This window comes from Saccopteryx bilineata, chromosome 5 (assembly GCF_036850765.1).
Source record: "Saccopteryx bilineata isolate mSacBil1 chromosome 5, mSacBil1_pri_phased_curated, whole genome shotgun sequence".
NCBI classification, from domain to species: Eukaryota; Metazoa; Chordata; class Mammalia; order Chiroptera; family Emballonuridae; genus Saccopteryx; species Saccopteryx bilineata.
The window spans coordinates 1935534-1960987 of NC_089494.1; the positions used below are offsets into that span (position 1 = coordinate 1935534).

At 61.0% G+C, this 25454-nt stretch overlaps 1 protein-coding gene across 10 annotated transcripts in view; it reads left to right on the plus strand.

The window, feature by feature from the left end:
* HDAC4 (histone deacetylase 4) overlaps positions 1-24870 on the plus strand; it is a 276699-nt gene extending 251829 nt beyond the window's left edge. For all 10 annotated transcript variants that reach the window (XM_066233668.1, XM_066233661.1, XM_066233665.1 and 7 more), the window contains 7 exons: positions 1099-1218; positions 1992-2089; positions 8505-8623; positions 10132-10265; positions 18774-18858; positions 19703-19844; positions 20246-24870. In XM_066233668.1, the coding sequence (XP_066089765.1) occupies positions 1099-1218; positions 1992-2089; positions 8505-8623; positions 10132-10265; positions 18774-18858; positions 19703-19844; positions 20246-20285 (738 nt within the window). In that variant the 3' untranslated portion in view covers positions 20286-24870. The remainder of the gene's footprint in view (positions 1-1098; positions 1219-1991; positions 2090-8504; positions 8624-10131; positions 10266-18773; positions 18859-19702; positions 19845-20245) is intronic.
* Positions 24871-25454: the final 584 nt, after the last annotated feature.

The following is a 25454-nucleotide window of genomic DNA, read 5'->3' on the forward strand; positions in this document are numbered from 1 at the left end:
ACTTGAGGAGCGCCCATGACCCCCAGGCGTCCCCAGCTCCAGTGTCCCCGGCACCTGTTTCCCCAAGCCCCTCAGTTGCTCCTGAGGGAAGAACTACAGGTTCTGGGAAGGCGACAGGTGCTGTGCAGGGGGTCCCCCGTGGCTTGTCACAGCTCGGCGCAGGGACAGGTGCCATGCAGGGGGTCCCACGTGGCTTGTCACAGCTCGGCGCAGGGACAGGTGCCATGCAGGGGGTCCCACGTGGCTTGTCACAGCTCGGCGCAGGGACAGGTGCCATGCAGGGGGTCCCACGTGGCTTGTCACAGCTCGGCGCAGGGACAGGTGCCATGCAGGGGGTCCCACGTGGCTTGTCACAGCTCGGTGCAGGGACAGGTGCCGTGCAGACAGGTCATCATCAGTACCTGGTGGCCTGTGTGGAACCTTCAGGGGACCTTGCTGAGGCGTGTGCTGTCACGTGCCACAGGGCGCCGCTGCCCATCACCGGGGGCGGGTCCCACAGCCGCTCTCCCATGTGCACAGGTAACAGCCGTAAAGAAGTGAAAGAGCCGGCAGCGCCCTGGGGTCCTGACCACTGGCTGGCATGCGAGCAGGGGCCTGTGCGCACTGGGGGGCAGCCCCTCCCCGTGGCCCTCCCTCTCCTGACCTGAGGAAGCCCCGCAGCCCCAGCGTTGTGATGCGTTAGGAGAAATGTCTTGTCGGTTTAGTCTGGGAGCTTAGGACTGGTGCTCCTGCCTCCCCGCCCCGTGGGCTGGTCTGCGTGCCCCAGCCTCAGGCACAGGGTTGACATTTCACACATGCTCGAAAACGAGCACCCTAGTCAGAGGGTGGGCGACACTTCACAGGCACAGCCCAGAAAGAAATTGATCACAATGTCTGGAGAACCGTGGCCTCCAGGCAGGGCTGAAATGCCAGACTTTGTTGTCACCAAGTCTGCCCCAGTGCCAGGGACCAGGACCCGAGACCAGGACCCAGCCCGCCTCTTCCTTCTAGCCCCTGGGACCCTGGCTGTGCCCGGGGTGCGGCAGGGAGTGTGCGTCCCTGTGTGGTTAGTGGCGGTGCTGGGGGACTGAGCCTGGGAAACGTGCCCCCTGCTCACAGGACGTGCACCATGGCAACGGGACCCAGCAGGCCTTCTACAGCGACCCCAGCGTCCTCTACATCTCTCTGCATCGCTACGACGATGGCAACTTCTTCCCGGGCAGTGGGGCGCCTGACGAGGTAACCGGGGCCTCCCGCTGGCGAGCGGAGCTTCTGGAGGAGGTCGAGGTGGGGCACTCAGAGCTGAGAGGGGGCACGGGGACAGCTGCGCAGAAGCAAGCTGAGCGTTCACGGAGACCCCAGAAAGTGACATCGGGCAGACGTCACCTCAACCCGTCCTGTGGGCCACAGTGGCCCGATTTTGTCCGATGTGTCTGTGAACACGAGACCGTTCCCGGCCCCAGTCCAGGCAGCGGAGGTATTCCTGAGTGGGGAGCGTGGGCACCCTCCTTTCTCCAGAGACAGCTGCTTGTGCAGGCCCCTCTCCGGCCAGGCCCTCAGGCGGGTGCCTGTGTGGCACCCCTGTGCTGCCACACGGTGGGGCCTGGGGACAACAGCTTGGAGCCTGCATGACACGCTGAGCCCACTAGCTGCCCTCACTCTGGGCTGAGGCCCCAACAGCGGGATCCCCACCCACAGAAACGGTCGTCCTCCTCCGACCTTCTTTCCCAGATGAAGTCAGACGTGTTCTGGTGGCCCTCTGCTGGCCTGTCTAACCGGCACAGCCACAGAGCCTCCCAGGAACACAGCACAGTGGCCCCCACCACTCCCACAGGTTAGGTGGATGGGACAGGAACCCCAAATTCTGTGGAAACACACCGATATCAAAGTCAACATGTCAGGGGTTGTGGGGAGCAGTGACAGGCTAGTGAGGAGCACAGCCCACAGCTCTGCTGCAGGGCCACCGGGCTGGTCAGTCAAGGGTCTGTGACGTGTTCCTCTTCTTCACACAGGTGGGCACAGGGCCAGGCGTGGGCTTCAACGTCAACATGGCTTTCACCGGTGGCCTTGACCCCCCCATGGGAGACGTGGAGTACTTGGCAGCCTTCAGGTAAGTGTCCCAGCTTACTGTCCATGGGCATTTTGGAACTTCTCAGAACCGTGCCCCCATGTCCCCAGCTCTTTCTGGCTTTGACCCTCATCTTTTCTTATGAGCATCCCAGACCCATCTTGGGGGGGGACCCTCCAGTGTCCCCTGGGCGGAAATGGATGTTTGTGTCACTGCATTTGGAGGGCCAGCGTTCTAGGGCCACGAGGCTGTGTCCTGACCTCTGTGTGCGTGTTTCCATCTGTGCGTGAAATAGAACACAGGCATGCACTTCGGGTCTGTGTGGCTCAGTGAAAGGTGTCGACAGGTGCTGTGCTAGCAGTGGGGCTCACACCGCACAGGCTGCAGTCCCAGCTCTGTCCAGCAGACCTCCACCAGGAGACACAAGTAAATCCTCCTGCGTCAGTGGCCAGGAGGGCCTCCCCAGGCACCCACTCCGTTTCGTTACCTGGGCCCTGGGGCGGAGCTGCGGCGAACTCTCACCATCCGCGTCCGCTTGTGTCCCAGGTGGCGTGCGCTCCTGTCTGGGGGCCTGAGGGACCCCTGTGTGTGCTGCGGTGCCCGTGGCTCCGTGTTGGCAGAAATGGCCGTGCCTACCATCCTGGCAGAAAGCTGCTGGGGCGGGCAGGGGCCTCGGTGGGGAGGGGAGTTTTATTCAGGGGTGGAGTCTGACCATTCGGCCTTGACTAGAAAACCCCAGGACTTAGAGCCTGTGGCATTCCCAGGAATCCTCTCCGCCCTCCTCACGGAACCTGAGGTACACGGAGGACATGTCTGTGAGTTTTGCTGGGGAGGCCACCTTGTGCTCTGGTGAGACCTGCCTGGGTCTTGTGACCCTCACAGCATCTGCCCGCCTTGGAACGAGCCCTAGGCCCCTCGTCAGCGTGCTTGTCCGCGCGCATGCTTGTCCGCGCCTGGCGATGGAGAAGCTGCCGGTCAGCTGCTCTAACTTTGGGACTGGTCTGGGAAAACGGGAGCCGCTCTCCCCTTGGAAGGCCTGCCCCTGCCCCGATTGTCACCAGAACCCTTTCCTCTGGTCTCATCAGTTCATTTTGATGTTTCTCGTTCCATCGGATTGAGTGGGGTTTTGATAATTGCCCTGCGTAATTTAAGAGAGAAGGCGGCCATGACCAGATACATCTTAAAGACGTGCTTGTGTGTGTAAATTCTAGTTTCAGGAAACGGGACCCCGTGTGGCCTCCCCCCCCCCCAGGTGTCAGGCATGCCTGTCACCTCCTGCCCGAGAGCCGACCCCCTGAGGAGGCGCCTTTGGAAGTAACTAGCCCATGCCACCGTGAGAGGCGTGAACAGTGCCCAAGTGGATGCTGGTGCTGCCCAGGGCACAAGGGGCACAGTGTGCAGGCGGAGAGGGCGGAGGTGTATTGACACTCGGGTTGGACGTGGTCGGGTGGGTGGTGGTCTCTCTCAGACTGTTTTCCTGGCCAGGCTCGGCTGGATGGGCCCTCGTGGCACATGTCCCCGCCCTCGGCCCTCAGACCCTGGGCTGAGCGTGCCACGTGCCTCCTCTGGTGCCTCAGTGGTGGCAGGCGGGGTGGGGGTAGCCAAGGGGCCTGGAAGCTGTGCCCCAGGCCCACCTGCCCGCCTCTGCGAGCCCCCGCCCCAAACTGCGCCAAGGCTGTTCCGCCCCCCCACCGAGCGTGTCCGTGCCAGCGCCGTATCACGTGGGCTGAAGTGGCTTCTTTGAAAAGGAAAATTGTTTCAGGGTTTTTTTTTTTATTGATTTAAATGTAAAATAGCACTTTGAAGTTGGCAATTTATGGTTCCCTGGGCATTGATCAGAGGAGAGGAAGGTCAGGACCCCTTTTCTCCTCTCTCCTGGGCTGCTCCCCGGGGGCCGGCAAGCTGTGTGCGCTTAGAGGAGCGCCCTGTTGCGAGGCCCTGCCTGCCACGTTGCGTTTCAGGAGATCAAGCCTAAGATGAAGAAGAGATAAGAAAATTGCCCCTAATGAAACCCAGGAACGGCGGGCGCTTTCTCCTGGGGCTGGAGGCTTGTAGCAGAAAAGGGGGCTTAATTCAAACCAGCGGGCCGGGCTTTGAAGTCTGTGGAGGAGGCTGAGGCCTGGGCTTCAGGAGATAATGGTGCCCTTTCCTTAACCCCTCGCTACCTGTCTGGGGCTCAGCAGTCCCCGCTCTGCAGCGAAGTGAGCGTGGGCTGTTCGTGCTTTGAAATCATGGTTTGGTTTTAGTGTGACATAAAGTGTGTCAGAGGTGTCGGGGCTCTGCGCCGCACCAAGTGGACACTCCATCGACCCAGGGAATGGGGAGGAGCCTTAAATCAAGGGACCGGGCAGGTTCACATCACTTTCCCTAGCCGTCCAGGTGCGACGTGCGGGTGGAAGCGCTCTGGCTTCTGTTAAACCCGTGAGGGCACGTCTTGCTTCCTGGTAATGGTGGTGTCCGGGACACCCCGCGTTCCTGTGTCTCCAGCATGCCTCTGGGGGCCTCCCCGTCTTCCCTGTGTGGTCTCACCTGAGGACGTTCTGTGGGGGGTTAGGGGCTGGAAGCTCAGGGCTGAGCAGTCTCGTGTCCACCAGCCTTCCTCGTGCTGCCCTGACCAGCAGTAGGGGTAGAACAGGTGGTCCATGCAGGGCCTGCCCGCTCAATGGCTCAGACACGGACCACGGCCACCACAGGCGGTGTGGCCTCTGAGGGGCATGTGCACCCATGCCCAGGCCCCATCCTGCAGGCGTTCGTGGCACAGGTGTGGCGGCAGGGCACCCCGCAGGAGCCGTGTGGGTGGGGGCCACCCCAGGAAGCGTGGCTGTGACCCTGACCGTCAGTGTGTCAGGCTCTGAGCAGGTGCATGAGGCAGTGTTTCTCTATGTTTGGTGCTGTTTCGTGGGAGTTTGGTGACAGTTTGTTCCGGGGTGGGTGGACTACACGAGGTCCTGTGTGTGCCCGCCCAGAGAAGCATGATAACCTGCCCAGTGCAGGGCATAGGAGGTCCTGGTGACCGAGGTGGAACCCAGGGAGGCTTACCCAGCAGGGTCTGAGTGCTGGTGCAGGAGGGCGGCGACCAGGAGAGAGCCCAGAGGAGCAGGTTTGGGTTGGGCTGGAGAGGGTTCAGCTGGGTGTTGATGTTTCAGCAGGTTATCAGGAAAGAGCTGGGAAGTGTCCCTCTGCTGTGGCAGTCGGGGGACACGGCGACCCACAGAGGACAGTGAGGAGAGGTTAGGACACGCCCAGGAGTGAGTGGGCGTTGGGGACAAGACAGCAAGCGGACTGCTCTTCTTGGGGCCTGGGGGAGGGACCAGAGCTGGGGGGAGGCAGGCTCAGCATGGTGCCCAGTGGGGAAGCTGGCCGTGCCCAGAGTGAGGCAGGAACCCAGCAGACGACACAGAGATACTGAGGCCAAGGACAGTGGCCGTGGGGCTGCGGGACCAGGATGGAGGACACTATGGGCCTGAGGCTTCCTGTGGTGGAGACTGGTGGGGTACAGAGAAGCCTGCAGAGCCTGGCGGCCACCCCGTTGGCAGTGAGGCTGAGCAAGGGGTGGAGTCAGGAGGCACAGGGGCCCAGGAAGGCTGAGGGCAGAGGAGGGCGTGCCCCTCACTGGGGCGACCTCTGGGAGCACAAGGGGCCCAGTCCCAGGGCGCGAGGGAGGGTCTGCAGGTGCAGGGCAGCTGGGCCTGGTCAGTGCTGAGGGGGCTCAGGCTGCCTCGGTCTTGCCGAGTCCCAGCTGTCACGCACCCTCCCTGCTCCAGTGCCTGTGGGCTGGGGGAGCAGGGTGGGCGTGGGTGGCATCGTCGGGCAGCCAGTGGGCTGGGGGAGCAGGGTGGGCGTGGGTGGCATCGTCGGGCAGCCAGTGGGCTGGGGGAGCAGGGTGGGCGTGGGTGGCATCGTCGGGCAGCCAGTGGGCTGGGGGAGCAGGGTGGGCGTGGGTGGCATCGTCGGGCAGCCAGTGGGCTGGGGGAGCAGGGTGGGCGTGGGTGGCATCGTCGGGCAGCCAGTGGGCTGGGGGAGCAGGGTGGGCGTGGGTGGCATCGTCGGGCAGCCAGTGGGCTGGGGGAGCAGGGTGGGCGTGGGTGGCATCGTCGGTCAGCCAGTGGGCTGGGGGAGCAGGGTGGGCGTGGGTGGCATCGTCGGTCAGCCAGTGGGCTGGGGGAGCAGGGTGGGTGTGGGTGGCATCGTCGGGCAGCCAGTGGGCTGGGGAGCAGGGTGGGTGTGGGTGGCATCGTCGGGCAGCCAGGCCAGAGCAGTTGGTTTCCCGTCATTTTTGTTCTGATTCTGACTCTCGGCAGAGTCCAGATGTTTGGTGGCCTGCTGCTCCGGCCACTGGCCCAGTGACTGGTGCAGGCAGTGGCTTTGTTGGCACTCTCAAAAGATGGACCCAAAGCACCGAAGCCACCGCTGCCCAGAGCTCAGGCCCGGCCACCAGGCCAGGTGCGGTCCAGGCCCCAAAGCCAGCGGCGGCCCCTCTGGCCCTCCACACAGCAGCATGCCCAGCGTGCAGCCCCTCTGGCCCTCCACACAGCAGCATGCCCAGCGGCAGCCCCTCTGGCCCTCCACACAGCAGCATGCCCAGCGTGCAGCCCCTCTGGCCCTCCACACAGCAGCATGCCCAGCGTGCAGCCCCTCTGGCCCTCCACACAGCAGCATGCCCAGCGTGCAGCCCCTCTGGCCCTCCACACAGCAGCATGCCCAGCGGCGGCCCCTCTGGCCCTCCACACAGCAGCATGCCCAGCGTGCAGCAGCCGGGTCGGGTCAGTCTGTGCAGTGGAGGCCGTGCTGGCAGGTGTCCAGGGTGGCCACATCCTGCAGGACGAGCTGTCAGCCGGGTGGCTGCTGCTTGTGGGCCGGGTGGCCCGGTGCACGGGCCCCCGCAGGCGTACCAGGAGCAGATGCTGAGACAGACTGAGGGGAGCAGGCAGCCCTGGCTGCTGGGCTTCCAGTACTGCATAAAAGGAGGCGCTCGCGGCCAGTGAGTGTGGGTGCCACTCCTGGGCACCTGGGAGCAGGGCGCAGCAGAGACTCCGCTCTGCCCCGGGGGACGGCACCACGGCCTGCTGGCCTCCCAGGCTGTGGGCCTTGGTGCGGGGCCAGTGGAATGGTCCGTCCTTTCCAGAAGTTGGAAACAAGTGTTGAATCGATTACAGGTGCCCGTCCGCCTTGGAATGACAGACGTGTTATAAGATAAAAACGTTGTAAGTCAGAAACACGTCTGTCACCCCTCCACCTTCCCGTCATCACTGCCCAGCCCTCCCGCCTCCCACATGCTCAGACACCTCGTTAGCCACCGCTGGGAAAAGGGGTCTCGCTGCCCAGTGTCCCGAGAGAGGGCCGGCTACGCCTCGCTAGCCCAGGAGGGATCCAGGTTCACACTCCGGAGTATGGTGTCTGCTGATCGCGACCACTCTGCACCACCGAGGTCAGGGCCGTCCGCGTCACGTTCAGATTCCACGTGGGGTCGGAGATTCTGTGTGTGTGCCCTGTGACCAGATGTGTGTGGTGGCCGCTGTTCACGTGGGGCTGCCAGGACGCTGCGGGGACACCAAGCAGCCAGTCAGGCAGCAGGGGCTTGGCCGGCGGCTCCGGGAAGCAGATGGTGGAGTCGCACCTCCTGGGTTCTCCGGCAGGCTGGGTACTGAGTCCCACAGAGGCACCCAGCGCATGGGGGTCATCGCGTGCCATCTTCCTCTGCCGTCACCTGGGACCGTGCCCACCTCGCCCACAGAGGGAGGAGGGACACTGAGAGCCCATGGTGATCACGTCCAGTGGCAGCTGCCACTGCTGAGCTGCCAGTCGTCGTGTCCGTCGGTCAGAATGCAGAGCATGTGTTCGCAGGACACGCCGATGTGTCACGCCCTGGCTTCCAGGTGGCGGTTAACACCAGTTGTCTCCCTTCTCAGGCAGGCTGTTTTCCTGTTTCCTTGATAGAACTTAACCCCAAACCTCTCAGTGGGTGTTTATAATTGAACCGTCACTTCTCTTAAGTGTGACTGTCAGTGTTTCCTCTCGAGGTCTGAGTGTAGACTTCCTCTAACCAGCCCAGTGCCACACGGGTGAAGGCAATGTGTGCAGTCCTTCACTGGTATGGCCCTCGCGTGTACGAAAGGGCTCCCTCAGGGTCAGGGCTGCACGAGGGCTCCCCTGCGCCAGCCACACGTGGTCCAGTCCCTGGTACTGGGGGTGTGACTGTGCTGGCCCTGAATCCGGGCAGAGCTGCCGCACCCTGGGGGCGGACCCGTAGCAGCCCTGGCAGCGGGCTCCACTTCCCCAGGCCGGTGCCGCCAGTGCAGCTAGGGCCAAGGGCCGCAGACACCTCCCCAGACCTCCTGTGCCGGAGCGGACACTCCGTGTTTGCACTGGGGCTGTGGATCTGTCCACACTTCAGTCTCAGCTCCCATGGGGTCCCCTGCCCCCAGCTGACCGCTGTCTCCCTCTCTGCCCTCTGCAGGATGGTGGTCATGCCGATCGCCAGCGAGTTTGCCCCGGATGTGGTGCTGGTGTCTTCAGGCTTCGACGCCGTGGAAGGCCACCCCACGCCTCTGGGAGGCTACAACCTCTCCGCCAAATGTAAGTCGGGTTTGCAGAAGCAGCCTGCACCCCGCGGTGCCTGTGTCAGCTGTGCTCTGGGTCTTGAGTCCCCCTTTGGTGACAGTAGAAGGATGCTTTTTTACATCCCTCTAAAGACGTGACCGTGCTGACAACCCCAGCAGGCAGAGCGGGCAGCAGGACTGTGTAGACCAGGAGGCTTGGGCACTCCACCCCGAGGGTACGCTGGCATGAGGTCGTGCACCCTGCTCATGCCGATGGGGGTGCTCGGGGCTGATCCTGCCTGTCCATGCTGTTCCCTGATGTCGCCCACATCGAGGGGCAGAGCAGCTCCAGAGCCTCTGAAGGGGAAGTAGCCGAGGGCAGGGTAAGCTCTCGGGCAGAAGGGGCCCAGATGACGGGCGCGTCTGAGAACCTGTGGCTGCTTCCGGCCCTGCCCCTATGACAGGGGAGGAGCTACGTCTGCTCCCGTCAGCAGCATCTCCTGCCAGAGCCTCCAGGCCGGAGCCCCTGCCGGCTACGGCTGCCGAGCACTGTGGGTGTCACCACACTCAAGGGCCCTGGGACTTTGTTGGAGTTCCATGGGGACTCCATATGCCGACTCCAGGAGTGCAGATGGTCAAGGAGAACCCTTGACTTGCCCCCCACCCCCGTGAGGAGAGTGTAGGCCACCAGAGAGGAGAGAGCAGGGCAGCCCGGCATGGCTGTGCTCCAGCACAGGGCCTCCCAGATCTGCCTGAACCCAGGCACGTGCTTAGTGGTCAAGGCAGTGACCAGGCAGAGGCTAGAGAGTGCAGCATGCCCAGAACCCTTTGGTGCCCGGCCTGGGCCGAGCTTCGTTCCATTGTCCTCACAGTGGCCTGGAGACCTATGTCCCTGTTCTTATCAGAGACAAAGGGCTTTGGGCAGTTACAGCCTCACAGTGCACACGGCTGCAGGGTCCTATCCACTGATGGCCAGCTGGCGACGGGGCTGCTGACCAATGTGGCCAGGCCCTCGCCAACTCTTTAGTAAATGTCAGGCATTTCTGCCCGTGGAGGGGTGACGCGGTGCGAGAGGGCCGCGGTCACTGATGAAAGCCAGATGCTCTAGACGTGGCTCTCGGCACCCTGCAGGGCACACGTGGCATTCACGTCTGCGTGCCGCTGGCCAGCACCCCTGGCCTCGGGGATGGACATGGCCGTGCCTTACTGGCTGCCCTGTTCCGGGCACTCCTGCCTCCTGGCCCCAGTCCCCATGTGCCAGGAGCAAGGGCCCCTCCGCAGCCCCTCCCCATCCCCCAGAGATGATTTGCAGCAGTATAAAATCAAAGTGCTGAGACCATAATTCCTACTCTCGCTCAGATCAAACGGCATCCCAAACCAAAATTCTCCGATGAATTTACTGCGATGGAACCTGGCTTCCATTACGAGCCGTACTGTGCCAGCCCCCTGGGTCTGTAACGTGATGTCATGTGGTCCACGGCGCTTTGATCTGCGGCCAGCACGCCCGCGCTGCCCCGCCCCCACTCGCCTCTCGCTCTGTTGCAGGTTTCGGGTACCTGACGAAGCAGCTGATGGGCTTGGCTGGCGGCCGGGTCATCCTGGCCCTGGAGGGGGGCCACGACCTCACGGCCATCTGCGACGCCTCCGAAGCCTGTGTTTCTGCTCTGCTGGGGAACGAGGTAGGAGCGCCGGGGGCCTGCGTGGGCTGCAGGGCGCGGCCCGCTCGGTGTCTGCTGCCCCAGCCCCCTGGCAGGTTGGCACGCCTGGCACAACTGCTAGGTGGTGGCCAGGAGCAGGGAGCAGAGGGTGGTCAGGAACACGTCCTCTTCTAGTGCTCGGCCTTGTGTGTGGAAGGTGTCCGCCTCCCGTGTGGGTCAGCTGGGGGCACTGCTCTCCATCTCCTCCTTCGCAGCCCGTCGTCCCCAGAAATCCTCAGGCCGGTTTCTGGAGCGCCTTCACTGTGCAGATTGTGGGGGCCGGGCGAGGGCTCTGCGCGGTGTCCCCACTGAGGCCGCAGGACACGGTCAGGGGGCCGCCCTCGGCACCTGTCCTCCGCTGGTCGCGACCAAGAGTGCAAGTGCGAGGCCCCTGGTAAGGCCCGCATCAGCCTTGGCACACCACTGCGTTCACTGCTCTGGGGCTGCATCCCAAGCAGCGTTGGACCCTGTGGGGGCCCCTTACAGAAGCCGTCGGCGGGGGCCTGGCCCACCCTGTCCTGTGGCTGCCCCCCTGGACCCCAGCTGGCAGCAGCCAGCCACAAGCCCGCAAGGCGCATGGCTGAGGGCTCCAAGCAGCAGCTCCAGGCCCACGCGGAACCTGACTGCGTCCTCCGTGCTGTGGGGATAGCGCAGTTACGGAGGGCACGCCGTGGGGAGACGCAGTTACAGAGGGCGTGCTGTGAGGACGGCGCAGTTACGGAGGGCGCGCCGTGGGGAGACGCAGTTTCGGAGGGCGCGCCGTGGGGAGACGCAGTTACGGAGGGCGCGCCGTGGGGAGACGCAGTTATGGAGGGCGCGCCGTGGGGACAGCGCAGTTCCGGAGGGCGCGCCGTGGGAAGACGCGGCTACGGAGGGCGCGCTGTGAGGACGGCGCAGTTACGGGGGGGGGCGTGCTGTGGGGAGACGCAGTTACGGGGGGGCGTGCTTTGGGGACAGCGCCTCTGTCCTCGAGCCCTCCCAGTGCGTCCTCCCGGCCTGAGATGACGGAAGGTGGGCCATGGGCAGGAAGACAAGCTGTGTGGCCGGTGCCCTGCCAGGCCCGGGGTGGGGACAGTGACCTGATGTGAGTTGGGTTGCAGGAAGTTGTGAATGTTCTTCCTGTGAAATGGCCAGGGTCGAGAGCCGGACCAGGTGTCCCAGGAGGGGGCACCCGGAGAGGAAACCATGGCTCTGTTCGCCCTGCAGTGTGGGTGACACCCAGTGCATGTTTTCTCGGGCCGCAGTGTGGATGTCAGAGCTCGGGGTGCCGGGAGAGTCGGGGCCCTGGTTTCCTGGGTGCCGATGAACCGCGCACCGTGACGCTCCAGCCCAGCCCACCCTCCCCACTGTCTGTTGGACTGCTGCCCAGACGGGGGTGCAGGCACCCACTGGACACCTTTGTCTTCTCAGTCTTGCTCGTCATGGGTGGTGTTCATTTTAAGCCCCAGGTCACAAGAGGTCCGAGATCCTAGTGGTCTCTCACATCTGGTCAGCTGGTTAGCGTTATGCTCGAACATTCCCAAATAAAATACTAGTTTACTTTGTTAGTGTCCACATTTCACCTATTTTCTCTTCACATAAAAGTTTTTTCCTTTTTTGCTAGATTAAAAGGGAACTGATTTATGTATTTAACCATCCTAAAGCTTTTTGACTCAAGTTATTTAAAAATAACAGAGAATGAAGCTTTCAAGTAAGGCCTGTCCCTGCTTCCTGACATGCTTGCTCTTCCAACAGGAGAACGTTCCTGACTCACACACATCAAAAAGCAGGAAACGCTGGTTTTATCAAGGTCTCTTAAAAATCTTTTTAATGCAAGAAAGTTGGACGGAGCCCCACTCCTCTGCCCCATGGCCTTTGATGAGGGTTGATGTACGGCGTGTTGGACGACGTGGCGTGCACAGTGGGCGGCCAGCTGTGGCCAGCATGGCTACCTGGTGGAGCGGCTTCGGGGGGAGAGGCGGGAGCAGGGCCCACGATACGGGGTGGCACGGTGACCGCGGTCTGCGTCGCTCTGTTTGCCCCTGTTGGTGACGGCTGACAGAGACCCCTGAGGCGTGTGGTGGGCGTGGTGCAGACAGGCGCAGGGCGTCCAGCGGGGCGCTGAGCGGAGCAGGGGCTCCTGGGCAGCAACCGTCACTTCTTGCACCCACACGTCACCCCAGAACCAGCCTTTGGTTTGGGCCAGTTTCTACTTTGTCACGTGCGCTTCAGGGTTCGAGGCCACCATTTCATCCCGCCCGGTGCCAAGGCTCGCAGAGTTCACGGGTGACGGGGGATGCAGCTGTGGGGTTGGGAGCAGAGGTTTCACTGGGAAGTTGGCAGCTTGGTTGTGTTGTGTACTGTGTGCAGGTGTGGCCGAGACAGAGCTGAGGTGACTCGAACAGTCCTGTGAGACACACGGACCCTGAACCCACTCAGCCTGGGAGCCGTGTCTGCTCCCCGGCCTTCCCCCTCCCTTCCCCCTCCCCCTCGCTGACACCACACACCCCTGCTGCACACTCACACAGCCACGCCCACACGCTCGCTCTCCCCGGCTTACCTCTCACCAGCAGTGCCTATAGTCTGCTGCGTGCAGCCCCGGTGGCCTCAGGGTTGCTGTGCGTGTGTGTCTGGTTCAGGGCAGTGAGTGCCTCTTGCCTCCATCCAGTTTGCGGGGTCCTTGCTGATGCCACTTGGAAGGTGGCCCCTTGCCTGTCCTTCAGAGGTGGAGGAGCCTTTCCCGTACACAGGCCACCACCTCGTTCTGGTGACGGTCGTCACAGCGGGACTGGGAGGCTGACAACTGTAGATGGTGAGAGTCATTTCATCACCAGACAGCCGGCTCAGCAAAGAGCAGCTCAGAGCTAGAGCAGGACGTCATCTCTGTCCACCTGGGGGCCCCGCACGGCTCCCCTGGCCCTGCAGACCACTGCCGAGTGGGCAGTCCCCTGTCAGTCTTCTCAGCCACTTCCTGAAAACAGACAGAGCCACCCCGCTGCCCGCCTGGCCACAGCACCACGCCCTGGGGCCGTCACTGTGCTCTTCCCACTGCCCACGCTGCCCGGCCACCAGGGTCCCGGCCCCTCTTCCCCGTCTTCGTTCAGACAGCAGCTGCTCGTGCTCTCTTTGGTCTACTTACTGGTGTAGCTGTGCGCCCCCCCCCCCCCGCCCCCAGAGCATGACACTCTGAGGCCAGATGTGTTTGTTTTGTCACTGACGTAAGCCAAGTTACGTGACGGTGGCCCTCAGTGGCTGCTCAGTAAGTGTTGGTTGGTAGAAGGATGAAATGCCCTTAGCAGTGGTCAGTAGTTAGACGTGAGTCCCTGCTTCCGGCCCCTTCTCCGTAGGTTACTAGAGGAGTGGCCAGTATCTGTCCGAGGGAGGAACGGGCTCTGGGAGGTGCCTGGGAAAGGCCGTGGGTACTGGCCAGCAGTGTCTGTCACCGACTTCTTGTCCCACCTCTGCTTGGCGGCCTCACCCTGAAAACCCAGGTCCTTGACGCCTTTTTTTTTTTTTTTTTTTTTTTTTTTTTTTTTTGTATTTTTCTGTAGCTGGAAACGGGGAGAGACAGTCAGGCTCCCGCATGCACCCGACCGGGATCCACCCGGCACGCCCACCAGGGCCTACGCTCTGCCCACCAGGGGGCGATGCTCTGCCTCTCCGGGGCATTGCTCTGCCGCAACCAGAGCCACTCTAGCGCCTGGGGCAGAGGCCAAGGAGCCATCCCCAGCACCCGGGCCATCTTTGCTCCAATGGAGCCTTGGCTGCGGGAGGGGAAGAGAGAGACAGAGAGGAAAGCGCGGCGGAGGGGTGGAGAAGCAAATGGGCGCTTCTCCTATGTGCCCTGGCCGGGAATCGAACCCCGGTCCCCCGCACGCCAGGTCGACGCTCTACCGCTGAGCCAACCGGCCAGGGCCCCTTGGCGCCCTTTGTCTTCTTTCATCACTCAGTGAGACCAGCAGCAGCACTAGGGCGTCTGCAGTGAGACCAGCAGCAGCACTGGGGAGTCTGCAGTGAGACCAGCAGCAGCACTAGGGCGTCTGCGGTGAGACCAGCAGCAGCACTGGGGAGTCTGCAGTGAGACCAGCAGCAGCACTAGGGCGTCTGCGGTGAGACCAGCAGCAGCACTAGGGAGTCTGCGGTGAGACCAGCAGCAGCACTGGGGAGTCTGCGGTGAGACCAGCAGCAGCACTGGGGAGTCTGCAATGAGACCAGCAGCAGCACTGGGGAGTCTGCAGTGAGACCAGCAGCAGCACTGGGGAGTCTGCAGTGAGACCAGCAGCAGCACTGGGGAGTCTGCAGTGAGACCAGCAGCAGCACTAGGGCGTCTGTGGGTGGTGCTGGCTGGGTCTGTGCCCCTCTGTCCTTCATGCCGCGTCCTGGACATGCTGAAGCGTGCCATGGTCACCTCCGACTGTCCTCGCTGCCCAGCGAGACGGTCTCCGGAGAAGCCAGGGGGCCACACCCACGTCCATGGCCGTTCCTGCTACACCTCTCCCATCCCCCCTTCCTCCTACCCAGCTTCACACGTGGCGAGTGTGTGCGCAGGGCGGGGCCTTCTGGCTCACGCCTTACGTAAAAGGAGCACGTGAGACCACCGTCCCAGACGCCTCCACCAGGGCTGGAACAGGGATGGCGAGCCTCCATGCCACGCGGCCGCTTCAGGGCGCCGTGCCGGGAGCGGGCGAGGGGGTGGGCGGGGGCGTGGCCACAGTGGGTGCCGTGCCGGGAGCGGGCAAGGGGGTGGGCAGGGGCGTGGCCACAGTGGGTGCCGTGCCGGGAGCGGGCGAGGGGGTGGGCGGGGGCGTGGCCACAGTGGGCGCCGTGCCAGGAGCGGGCGAGGGGGTGGGCGGGGGCGTGGCCACAGTGCCGAGATGTGGCCGCTGCCGAGGGTATTGGGAGGAGGATGACGTGGGACCCTGGAGCCCAGCCACCCTGTGTGCGGGTCGTGCCAGGGAGATGGGCCGTGGGCCGCCCGGCACGGGGCAGTGGAAGCCAGGTCCGTGTAGGAGAGGCCCCAACTGACTGCTCCCGTGCACACACGCTCCGACACGCCCTCTGCTTCCGAGTGGCCTGTGGCTTGTGGAATGAGTTACTTTTTTAAAGCAAGCCTTTTTTCTCCAAAGTGGAGTTTGGACCTAATGCTCAGGATACCTGGGCCGTGCTGAAAGATGACCCCAAACCTCAAAGGCTTGTTTCCCGCGGGCGCTTCCTGTCCAGCAGGGGGCCTGAGACCCTGCTCCTCGTCAGCCTTGGGGCAGGACCTGCAGCCTCAGGTCACTGCTCATCCCCCTGCTGAAGGCCCACTCTCTTGTCCCTGCTCTGGCCAAGGATGCGGGCTTGTTCAGGGTAGTGGGTGCAGTGACCACAGTCCCAGGACAGTGGACAACAGTGCTTCTGAGCAAACGCCACCAGAGGGAGTTGTGGCTCCCAGGAAATGTCCTTGCTCACCTTCGCAGGTGACGTCTGTGTTTGTCCCGAGGCCCGGCAGTGGTGGCATCCCCACGTCTGACCTCTGCCTGTGGGACGGACGGGCAGCAGCCCTGTGGGGCCAGTGCGGGCACCTCCTCGTCGTCCTGAGGCTGTACGTCTCCTCACGTCTGGGCACGTGGGCTCCCCTGTGAGGACCGTTTCTGCCTGCTGCCCTGAGGAAGGGCCGGTGGACAGATGGGCAGACTGATGCGTACATGGTGGGTGGACAGGAGGAGCCCCTCTCTGTCTCTGCTCCCGGACTGGGCAGCTGTCCTGGGCCACAGATCCCCTCTGGGGGAAGGTTGTAAGTGGTTCGTCTGTGCCTTCCTGAGCTAGTTCAGGAACGCCGCGCCGCTCACGTCGTCTGTCCCATCGGCCCGGGCCCAGAGCTCTGCTCAGAGGCAGTGTCCTCTCCTGCCCTGTCTCCCTGCACTTGGCCCTTGGCCTGTGCTGCCTCCCTGGTTCCAGGTTCCTGCCGCACCAGGCAGTGTCGTCAGTCGCTTCAGGGAACAGCTTCCTGCTGCACTATCTTTTTATTTTTTCCTTAAAATGTATTTCTGTCTCTTTCCTGTGTCTCCGCCCCTCTCCGGGGCTGCTCTGTTCTCGTACTTCTCGCGTGCATGCGTGCACTGACTGCCACACGTGTCGGCACAGTTACGACTGCAGCTCACACGGGCCTGGAGCGTTTCCGTATTTCTTAGTTCTTGGCATTTCCTGTTTCTGTTGCGCTGCTTCCTCTGACGGTTGGTATGAGCCACGGGCTCATGGTCTCCTGGTCAGCCATTCCTAACAAGTCGGCTGTGGAAGAACAGGCAGCGTCGGCACTGGTCTTGGTGGAGCGGTGAGTGTGGCTGGTGCTGGGCGGTCCGCACAGACTTCCCATTTGGGGTGTCTGACTCGCGAGGTTCTGGTGACGTCCATGCAGTGGCCTTGCCACCTGCTGCCCGCGTGTCCGTTTCTCTGCTGACTTCCGTCTGTGCGTCTAAGAGGATGTGTCAGATTTTCCCACAATGGTGGTGTGTTCACCTGTGTCTCCTTTTAGGTGCAGGTTTACCTCATACATCTTAAAGCAACTTTACGAAACATATACGAATTTAAATCTTTGTGTCCTTGTCATGAGCTGACATTTTGTCGTCACAGTGACCTCCTCTGTGGCACTAAGTCATTTGTGCCCAACCCTGAGGGTGGCGTGCCACCTCCTCTCCACAGGGCTCTGGGGCGTGGCAGTCAGCTGCCCCTCGCTCCTTCCCCCGCATGGCGTCCTGTGTAGCGACGTGGCCTTCCCTGTCTCTGCCGGCCAGCACCCCGGGGCGTGCTGTGAGCAAGCCCGGTCAGGACTCGCGGTGGGAGTGTCCTCTGTTCCCGTGCTGTTTTCCCCTTTCTGTGGCTCTTTCCTCCTCTCTTGCCTGCTCTCTGCACGGCTAAGGCTCCTCGATTCCAGTTGTCCTCACTCCTGAGTGGACAGAGACAGCCACGCTCAGTTTCCCAGTCATGATCCTGGAAAACATTGGCATGTGCCCATGACACAGTCAGCACCGCGCCTCCCCGTGCGGTCACGGCCCGGACTGCGCTGGCCACAGGGTCGTGGGTTAAGTGGACATCCTGACATATGGCTTACAAAACACGACTCACTTGTCAGACGTGGGGGGGGCAGCCCCACATGCTCCGGGTCTTGTCATGACGAGTGCCCCACTTCCTTCTCTCAACCTCACAGGGTGGACATCACTGACCGCCGCGCAACTGTGCTGTTCCCTTCTCCTCCCTCCTCCTCTCCTTCCTCCCCCTTCTTCCTCTTTCTCCTCTTCCTCCTCTCCTCCTCCCTCTCCTCCTCCCTCTCCTCCTTTCTCCTCCTCCCTCTCTCTCTCCTCCTCCTCTTCTTCCTCCTCTCCCTCCTCGTGTCTCAGTCCACTCTCCCCATTTGTTTCTTCACTCGCTCATTTGTGCCCCTGTGCTGTGGTGTTACTTCAGGCTTGGTGCCCTAGTTCAGGACTGCATCTGTGTTTTGTTTCTGGCTGGGCCGTGTGTCCCCGACGTGCCGTGTCCGTCTTTGAGCTCTCATGCTCTGCCCAGGGGGTGCCCAGGTGCATCCTGTGCTCTCCCTGCAACAGCACGTCCCCAGGACGTTGTGTTCTCTCACTGGAGGGGCAGGGGTATTGGCGACATTGATTGCTGCCCCTTGCCCAGCTTCAGCCGACTCACTTCTGCACCCTGTGGTCGCAAGTCACAGTTCCTGAGGCTGAGTGGCAGCACCGACTGACAGCCCGGCCAGGGGCTGCGTGCCCCCGAGAGGGTGGACGGGCTGTGCGGGTCAGGAGCCTGGCCGCTGCAATGCGGGTCCGCGCTTGCGGTGGTCAGGACCAGGTCAGGACCCGGTCTGGGCGGCTTTGTTCTTAGTCTCTACCCAGATTGAAGGTGGAGGATGAATAACGCATCCTCATCGGTCTGTGTGCACCTGACCTCCCAGGTGGGGGGCTTCTGCTTCCACTGAGCCTGGCAGGTCTCCCAGGTCTGGGCCCGTCCAGTGATGAAAATGTCGTAGTAGTTGTGCTTTCCTGATTCGTGCAGCTGCTGTGGTGTCCTGTGCCACTGCCAGTGTGCGCTCCGTCCCCCACAGCCGCTCTGGGCTCACTCACCTGCTCCCTCCTTCCTCCCTTCACCCTCCTCGTCACTAGAAGGAAACCGTGGCCAGGTGATTCCAGCCTTCTTATTTAGAGCACCAGGAATATGGGATTGGTATTTCCAAAAAGTAGCAGTTACCGCCCTGCCCTGCCCTGACGCTGTCTGCAGCAGCCCCACCTGGACCGTCTGCGTCCTTCTTGCGTGGGGGCCACAGGCACACCTGAGCCTCCCAGGGGAGGTGCCCTGAGGAGCATGCCTGCTTCTGTGACAGTCTAACCCCAGAGCCGCACGTGACTTTTAAAGTTGTTTTTTCCTCTGTTGGTGACTGCACCCCAGGACGGTGCTGCCGTGAGCCGCCCACCTCAGCGTGCAGGGGACACGCAGCGTGCTCACGCTCCCCGTGTGTTCCATGTTTTGCAGCTCGACCCGCTCCCAGAGAAGGTGTTGCAGGCGAGGCCCAACGCCAACGCCGTCCGGTCCATGGAGAAGGTCATTGAAATCCACAGTAAGTCCTCGGGCCAGGCCTCCTGCAGGGAGACCCTCCCGTGGCCCGTGCCGGACTGCCCGCCCCCTAGCCTCACCCCGTCCCCTGTCCCCGTCCCCAACCCCCGGCTCCTCCTCCTGTCGCTGCCAGCTGCGCCCCGGCCTGCGTGACCGGCCTTTCTTTCAGTCAGACAAGACCTGCTACTGGGCACTCACTGACCCCTCAGCTCCCCTCCCCCACAGCCCACTGGAAGGTGTTGTCAGCTCTGCTCACAGGAGCCCCCGTCCCCAGCTAGCGGGGGTGGGGGGGGCCCAGCTGTTAACTGTGTCCTGACATCCCTCCTCTTCACCTGGCCAGAGAACCCCACCCACCTGTAGCCTCAGTGCAGGAGCCAGGTCCCTATCCCTAGCACTGCCCTTTGAGTGGCTGGTCCTGGGGACCAGGGGAGATGACACAGTGTCAGGTGACTTGTGCCAGCATACCTGTTTTGGTGAGCTGGCAATGCCCTGTTTTTGTCACAAGGTCATTTTGTCCTGGGTCCTTAGCATGACCCAAATCGGGGAGACTTTCCATCGAGGTGGGTAGAAACTGGGGGTCCCGCCTGTGTTCCCTGCGTGGGACCCCTGTTGGGTTCCTGGCCTCAGAGTTGTCCCCCTTCCCTGATGAGAGCCCCTGTGTACCAGGGACCACTGAGAGGCCAGCTCTGGGCAGTGCCCAGCCCCCGGCATGGGCCCCTCACTCTGAGGCCCTGTGAGGATGCCCCATTATCTTGGAGGGTCTAGGTGGGACCCCCACGCCTAGGGAGCAGGCTGAGTGGCCTGCGGGCCCTGCCCCATGAAGTTGGTGACCGACGTGTCCCGCCCAGGCCAATATTGGCGCGCCCTGCAGCGCCTCCCCTGCACGGCGGCCTACTCCCTGGTCGAGGCCCAGAAGTGTGACAGCGAAGAAGCCGAGACCGTCACTGCCATGGCCTCCCTGTCCGTGGGCGTAAAACCCGCCGAGAAGAGGTGAGCCCCTGCTCCACCCTGGCCGCCGGTCCTGCAGGGTGGGGACTGTTGGGAGGCAGTGGGTGCCTTTGTCCTGGATCTGCAGCCCAAGGCTTCTCCGTGGAGGCCCTCGGGTCCCGGGGGGGGCGGGCAAAGGGATGTCCCCGCCTGACTGCAGAGCTCGGCCAGCATGGCACGTCTGTCCAGTGTGGAAGAGCCCTGGGCATGTGGGGAGTGGTCGCTTCTGACCGGTGGCCCCGCAATGTCTGACCAGGACGTGGAGGCAGGAGGTGGGCAGGGCCATGGGCGAGGCAGCCGTGGTCAGTGACGGGCAGGGAACACCCCACGGCGCTGCCGCTGACCGCCGTCCACCCTTCTCTCCTCTGCTGCGCTGCCTTGTCCACCCCCTGGCCCCGCCCCAGGCCCGATGAGGAGCCCATGGAGGAGGAGCCGCCCCTGTAGCCTCCGCAGCCGCGACTCTGTCTGTCTGTCTGTCTTGAAGCTCCGCCAAGAAAAGTTGCCGTTTCTCTGCATCCTGCCAGGCGATCTCTGAGTCCGCGGGCACCAGGGGCCCAGACCCCGGCCTCACGGGGCAGGGCGGCCTCCCATGGAGCCCAGGACAGATGCCGGGACGCACAGGCTCACCCACGGCCCCGCTCAGCGGCCACGAGGGAGGAAGCCTGGGGAGCTGACGGCAGAGATGCCCGACTCAGCTGACACGCGGAAACGAAAATCAAAGATCTAATAACACAAAACAGACTTGATTAAAACTGGTGCTTAACGTTGATGATTAATACCCACGATTCCAGTCTCCGTGTAAACCACTCATCTTGTAGCTTACTTTTTTAAAGATAATGTTTTCTATGGCTCTGGCCGGCCTCTGACCCAGAGCGGGGTGCGGTGGGGTCTGCGGCCGGGTGGGGGACGGAGTGGACGAGCATTTTAGGGGAAACGACAGAAACCGAACGGGAGCCTGCGGGAGCCGGCTTTGTCGTCTCAAAGCCATTGGAAGATGCGAGTTTGTGCCTTTTTTTTATTGCTCTGGTGGATTTTTGTGGCTGGGTTTTCTGAAGTCTGAGGAACAATGCCTTAAGAAAAATATAAACAGCAGGAATTGGCGGGACAGCGTCCTGGGCTGGGGCTGCGGCGTGCCCGCGGGCAGGAGCCAGCCCACGCGGGCCGGGCCGGCGAGCTCGGGCGCCTTGACGGCGGCGACCCTGCCACCCTCGTTCGCTTTATCACCGTGTGAGGAAGATGGAGGTAGTTCCCAAAAAGTGGCAGATACTGTTGGGGGTTTTGAAGTCCCACAAATTTTAAATGAATCCAAAGTGTTCTTTTCTCATACATCATATAACAATTGAGCATCTACGTTTGGTGTGAAGCATGTCCTAGGCACACTCTCAGTGTTAGGATCGGAATGCTTTTTATTAAAAGCAAGTTAGCATGAAGTATTGCTTAAATTTTAGGTATAAATAAATATATATATGTATAATATATATTCCAATGTATTCCAAGCTAAGAAACTTGACTCTTTTGAAATCTTGGTAAAATATTTATAATGCATTTATAGAGAAAGTATATATATATAAAAATATATATATATATATATATAATAAATGCACATGGCGAAGGTCCCTGGCGAGGGGTGACTTGTGAATTAGACGTCAGGATGCTTACGGAAAGGGATCTCGTTTGAAACTCACCTATTTTTTTGGAGTCCAGATTAGATCGATTTCAGATCGCCAACACATTTGCCACTGGCAACTACCGCAAGTTTGGGTTTTATTTCAAAATGTTTTCTAAAGAGAAGACCCCCCACCCCGCTCCGCGCCTCCGCACACATATGTACCTAATGAGTTTTATAGCAAAGGATATAAATTTGCTGTTGATTTTTATATGAATTTTTCACAAAAAAAGATCCTGAATAAGCATTGTTTTGTGAATTTCACATTTTCCTTTTTCTCACCATTTAGCAGTTTTCTGAATGGTGACAATGTCTAAACCTTTTTCTTTTTTCTAAATTCTCGCTTGTACATTTTTTTTAAACTTCCAAAGGTGTTTTTTATTGTTTTCCTTCTCGTTTGTATGTACAGTGAGCAGTTTTCTATGACAACCAGAACCGTTGCCATCGGAGTTTATTTTCAGGACGAGCGTGGTGGGCCCGGGCTGTCCCGGGGCCCGTGTCTGCTGTGCGTCAGAGGGCCACAGGGCTGGTGCATCTCCTCTCTGCAGCAGGCGCGGCGGGGACCGCTCGTGACCCTGAGCTGGGTGGCTGGCCGCAGACACCACGGGCCGTCGGTGTTCACAGAACTCGTGTTTAAACTGGTCTGACCACGTCGTCAGGCTGGGGTTTTAGCTTCAGCTTTCCAAAGACCTTTTACGCATGTCAGCAATGCATGGCCCAGCGCCATTCTGGGCGTCCCCACTGCGGCCACGCGGCCGGGGCCCTTGCGGCTGGGCGAGCCGGCGGGGACAGCAGGTCCCCAACGGGACAGCCAGGCTTTGCGCTTTTACTCTTGGACAGGAACCGGACGTCACTTTTACCTGGTAACTTGTTTTTCAGCATTTGAAGCCACCGATTTCATTCCAAAGTGTGTAGTGAGTTCAGGCTTGTGGGAGGCAGCAGCTCAGACAGTGCGCCCGCGGGAGGGTCCTGAGCCGGCCTCCTGCGTTTGTGATGCAGACAGGGCAGCTTCTGAGAGCCGCTAACATGCTGGGCGCTGACTGAGCAGCGAATCTGAATTCTTAGACGGTCTTGGTCATTGGTGCTGCTGGTCACAGTGGTCAGGTCTGGGACAGGGGCTCGAGGAGAGGACAGGAGGGACTTGGGGTGTGTTTGACTTTCCCTTCCCTACTGGCCACTCTGCTCTGAGGCCCACTGGCCGGGGAGCTGTTGGGGGCGCCACGCCTCCCGTCCCCGGTGTGGCACGAGCGGTGGCAGGGCCCCCGGGTGGCTCTCCAGCCTCTGGCCCCTTCTCCACACGGCCCTCCGAGAGCCCCTGCCACCCTGCCCGTCCCGGCTGCTAGGAAGGAATGTGTCATCTGACGTTTTACAGATGACAGGACAGCAAGGACCTCCCGGTGGCCAGTCCTCCCTGGGGGTCCCTCCCCCTCCCACGGGACACCCTGCGAGGTGCCTGTGTGGCCGGTGGGCTAGCTCACTCCAGCTTCACGGGCGTGCGGGCAGCGTCGCTGTGCGGCCTTTCTTTTCTGTGAAGACGCGGCCCCTCCTAGCGGCCATGCATCCAGGGCGACCCCGCGTTGGGGAGCGCTCTTCACACCTCCCTCTGGCCCTTGGGCCTTAGCCCTTTTCTTCCTTTGTAAAGGCCTTGGGGCACGGCCAAGCGGGGCGGCCAGGCCAGCGAGCACTTTATCCTCTTCACGGGAGACCCTGTGACTGCGGGGCCCACGCGTCCGCCGGCCCCCCCAGTTCCCACCACGGCCCATCTGAGCCCCCCCACCAGCAGGCAGCCGTCCGGGGCCGAGCCGGCTTCCAAAGGGCCAGTTTGTCCGCGTGTTTTGGTTTTTCTTTCTTTCTTTTAAAAGCCTGTTTCCAGAGGAATTGCCGTTTTGTATGGGTCTGACCCGCGGAGGGGCTGGGCTGTCTGCGATTCTCCATCAGAACATTCCTTCCCTCTTGGTCACAGCCACGTGCTCATTCCATTCTTTTTGTAGACTTTTTGGGCCCACGTGTTTTATGGGCATTGATACATATATAAATATATATATAAATATATATGAATATATTTTTTTAAGTTTCCTACAGCCAGAGGTTGCATGACTGTACGGGCCGGCATGTCTTTATATTGTACACAGATTTGCACGCCGAACTCGGCAGCACGGGGGAGAAGAAAATGCCTTTGTGTTCCTCTCTCCCGACATTTGCTGATTCAAGAGATGGAGATTTTCTTTTTCTTTTTTTTTCTTTTTCTATAACGCAAAACACCCTTAAAGGGCGGGAGAAGGGAAGATTTGCGTCTTATTGAACTTATTCTTAAGAAGATGTACTTTTTATTGTTAAGGAAAATAAAAAGGACTACTTTAAACATTTGTCACAGTAAGAAGAAAAAAAAGTTTAACACATGACATACCAATAATAGAGTTTATTGTATTTATGTGGAAACAGTGTTTTAGGGGAACGACACGGAATTCACGTGTGAACTGCTTGTCTCTTCATTTGGTTTGGAGGACTTTCGTTCTGTTTCTCGTTTTGTTTCCTTCATCTTCTTGCTCTGGTCTGTCGGCCGGCCGGGCGAGGCCAGGGCCACCCTCACGGCCCCTGCCGGCTGCTTGGTTTTGTTTTTTCAGATGGAGAACTGGGGGCCCCAAAGGGCCCCTTTCTGCACAGCCGCGACGACTCTCTTAACTCCTTTCCCGACGGCGTGTCGCTAGGACTTCCCTTTAAGCCGTCGTGGGCTGTGCGTGTGCTGTGGCTTCAGATTCTGCTTTGCCTCTGAAGGAAACCATTTCTTCCTGTGACAGAGCCCGTGCCTTGCTCGGCTCACTTTGTCTCTGACATGATTAAACGTCTCCTATGGAAAGAAAAGGAAGTGACAGTTTCTGCTTGTTTTTATTTTTTCTTGATGTGTGCTCCAGATGGTGGAGGCTTTCCTTCCCAATTTATGCGAATGACACACACACGCAGAACACAGACATCAGAGGGGGGTTGGCCCTGTCCACCCGAGCTCCTTACAGGCAGCGTGGTGAAAACCAAGCTTGGACGACAGCACACCCTACCTGACGCTGGTTTCCGCCCCGGCGGGTGGGGGTGGGGTGGGGAGGGTCCCCACTGGTAGCCGCTGCCTGTCTCTTCTGTAATTTAATCAGTTGTCCGATTGTCTGGACCTCCCTGTGGGGCCTTCGTGTTTGCTCGGTGGGGCTGGGGGTTTCTTTCTTGGACTCCTCATTTCTGTCTCGCCGGTCGGGTCTGCCTCGGCCGAGGGAGTCCTCTGACGGCCGGCCCCACCCCCCTGCACCGAGTCCAGCATTTTGTGCCTCCTCCTTGTTACTCTCGTGGTGTCAATAAAGACAGCGTTCTCTGCTCTGACCTCTGGTGTCTGCTGTGTGCGCCTGCCCTCGCTGGCTCTCGTGGATGGGGGGCCTGCGTGGCGGGCCCGCCTGCACCCTGGGCTGGGGTGAGGCACCCTGAACCTGTGGGGGTGGCCCCTGGGACTCAGACCAGTGGTGACACTGTCACCCTTTGCCTGCAGGACAAGGAGGTCCCACAACACTGTCCTCATTTTAAATGTCCGATCGTTTAAGTCCTTGCACTGTTTTCTCTCCCAAAGTACTTTTCAAGTTGGGTGACGTGGTCTGGAAATAACCTCAGAACCGAAAGGCCATCTCCCCACAGCCGGGCACAGGCTCTCCCCACCCCCTCCCCCTCAGGGCATCTGCACACTCCCAGTGCTTCTCCACAACCACCTGCCCTAACCGCTGCACCATCCTCTCTGGGCTTCCAGGCGGGGGGGGGGGCTGGTCACTGGGATGAGGGACAAATCAAGGCCAGCCACCGGCTGGCTCCCAGAGCTCCAGCCCGGCTCCACGGGGCTGTCCAAGGTGCTGTCTGCACGCTTCCCAGCCGCTCCTCGCTGCCACCCCCAGGTGCTGGCTGGACATCCTGCACGTGAC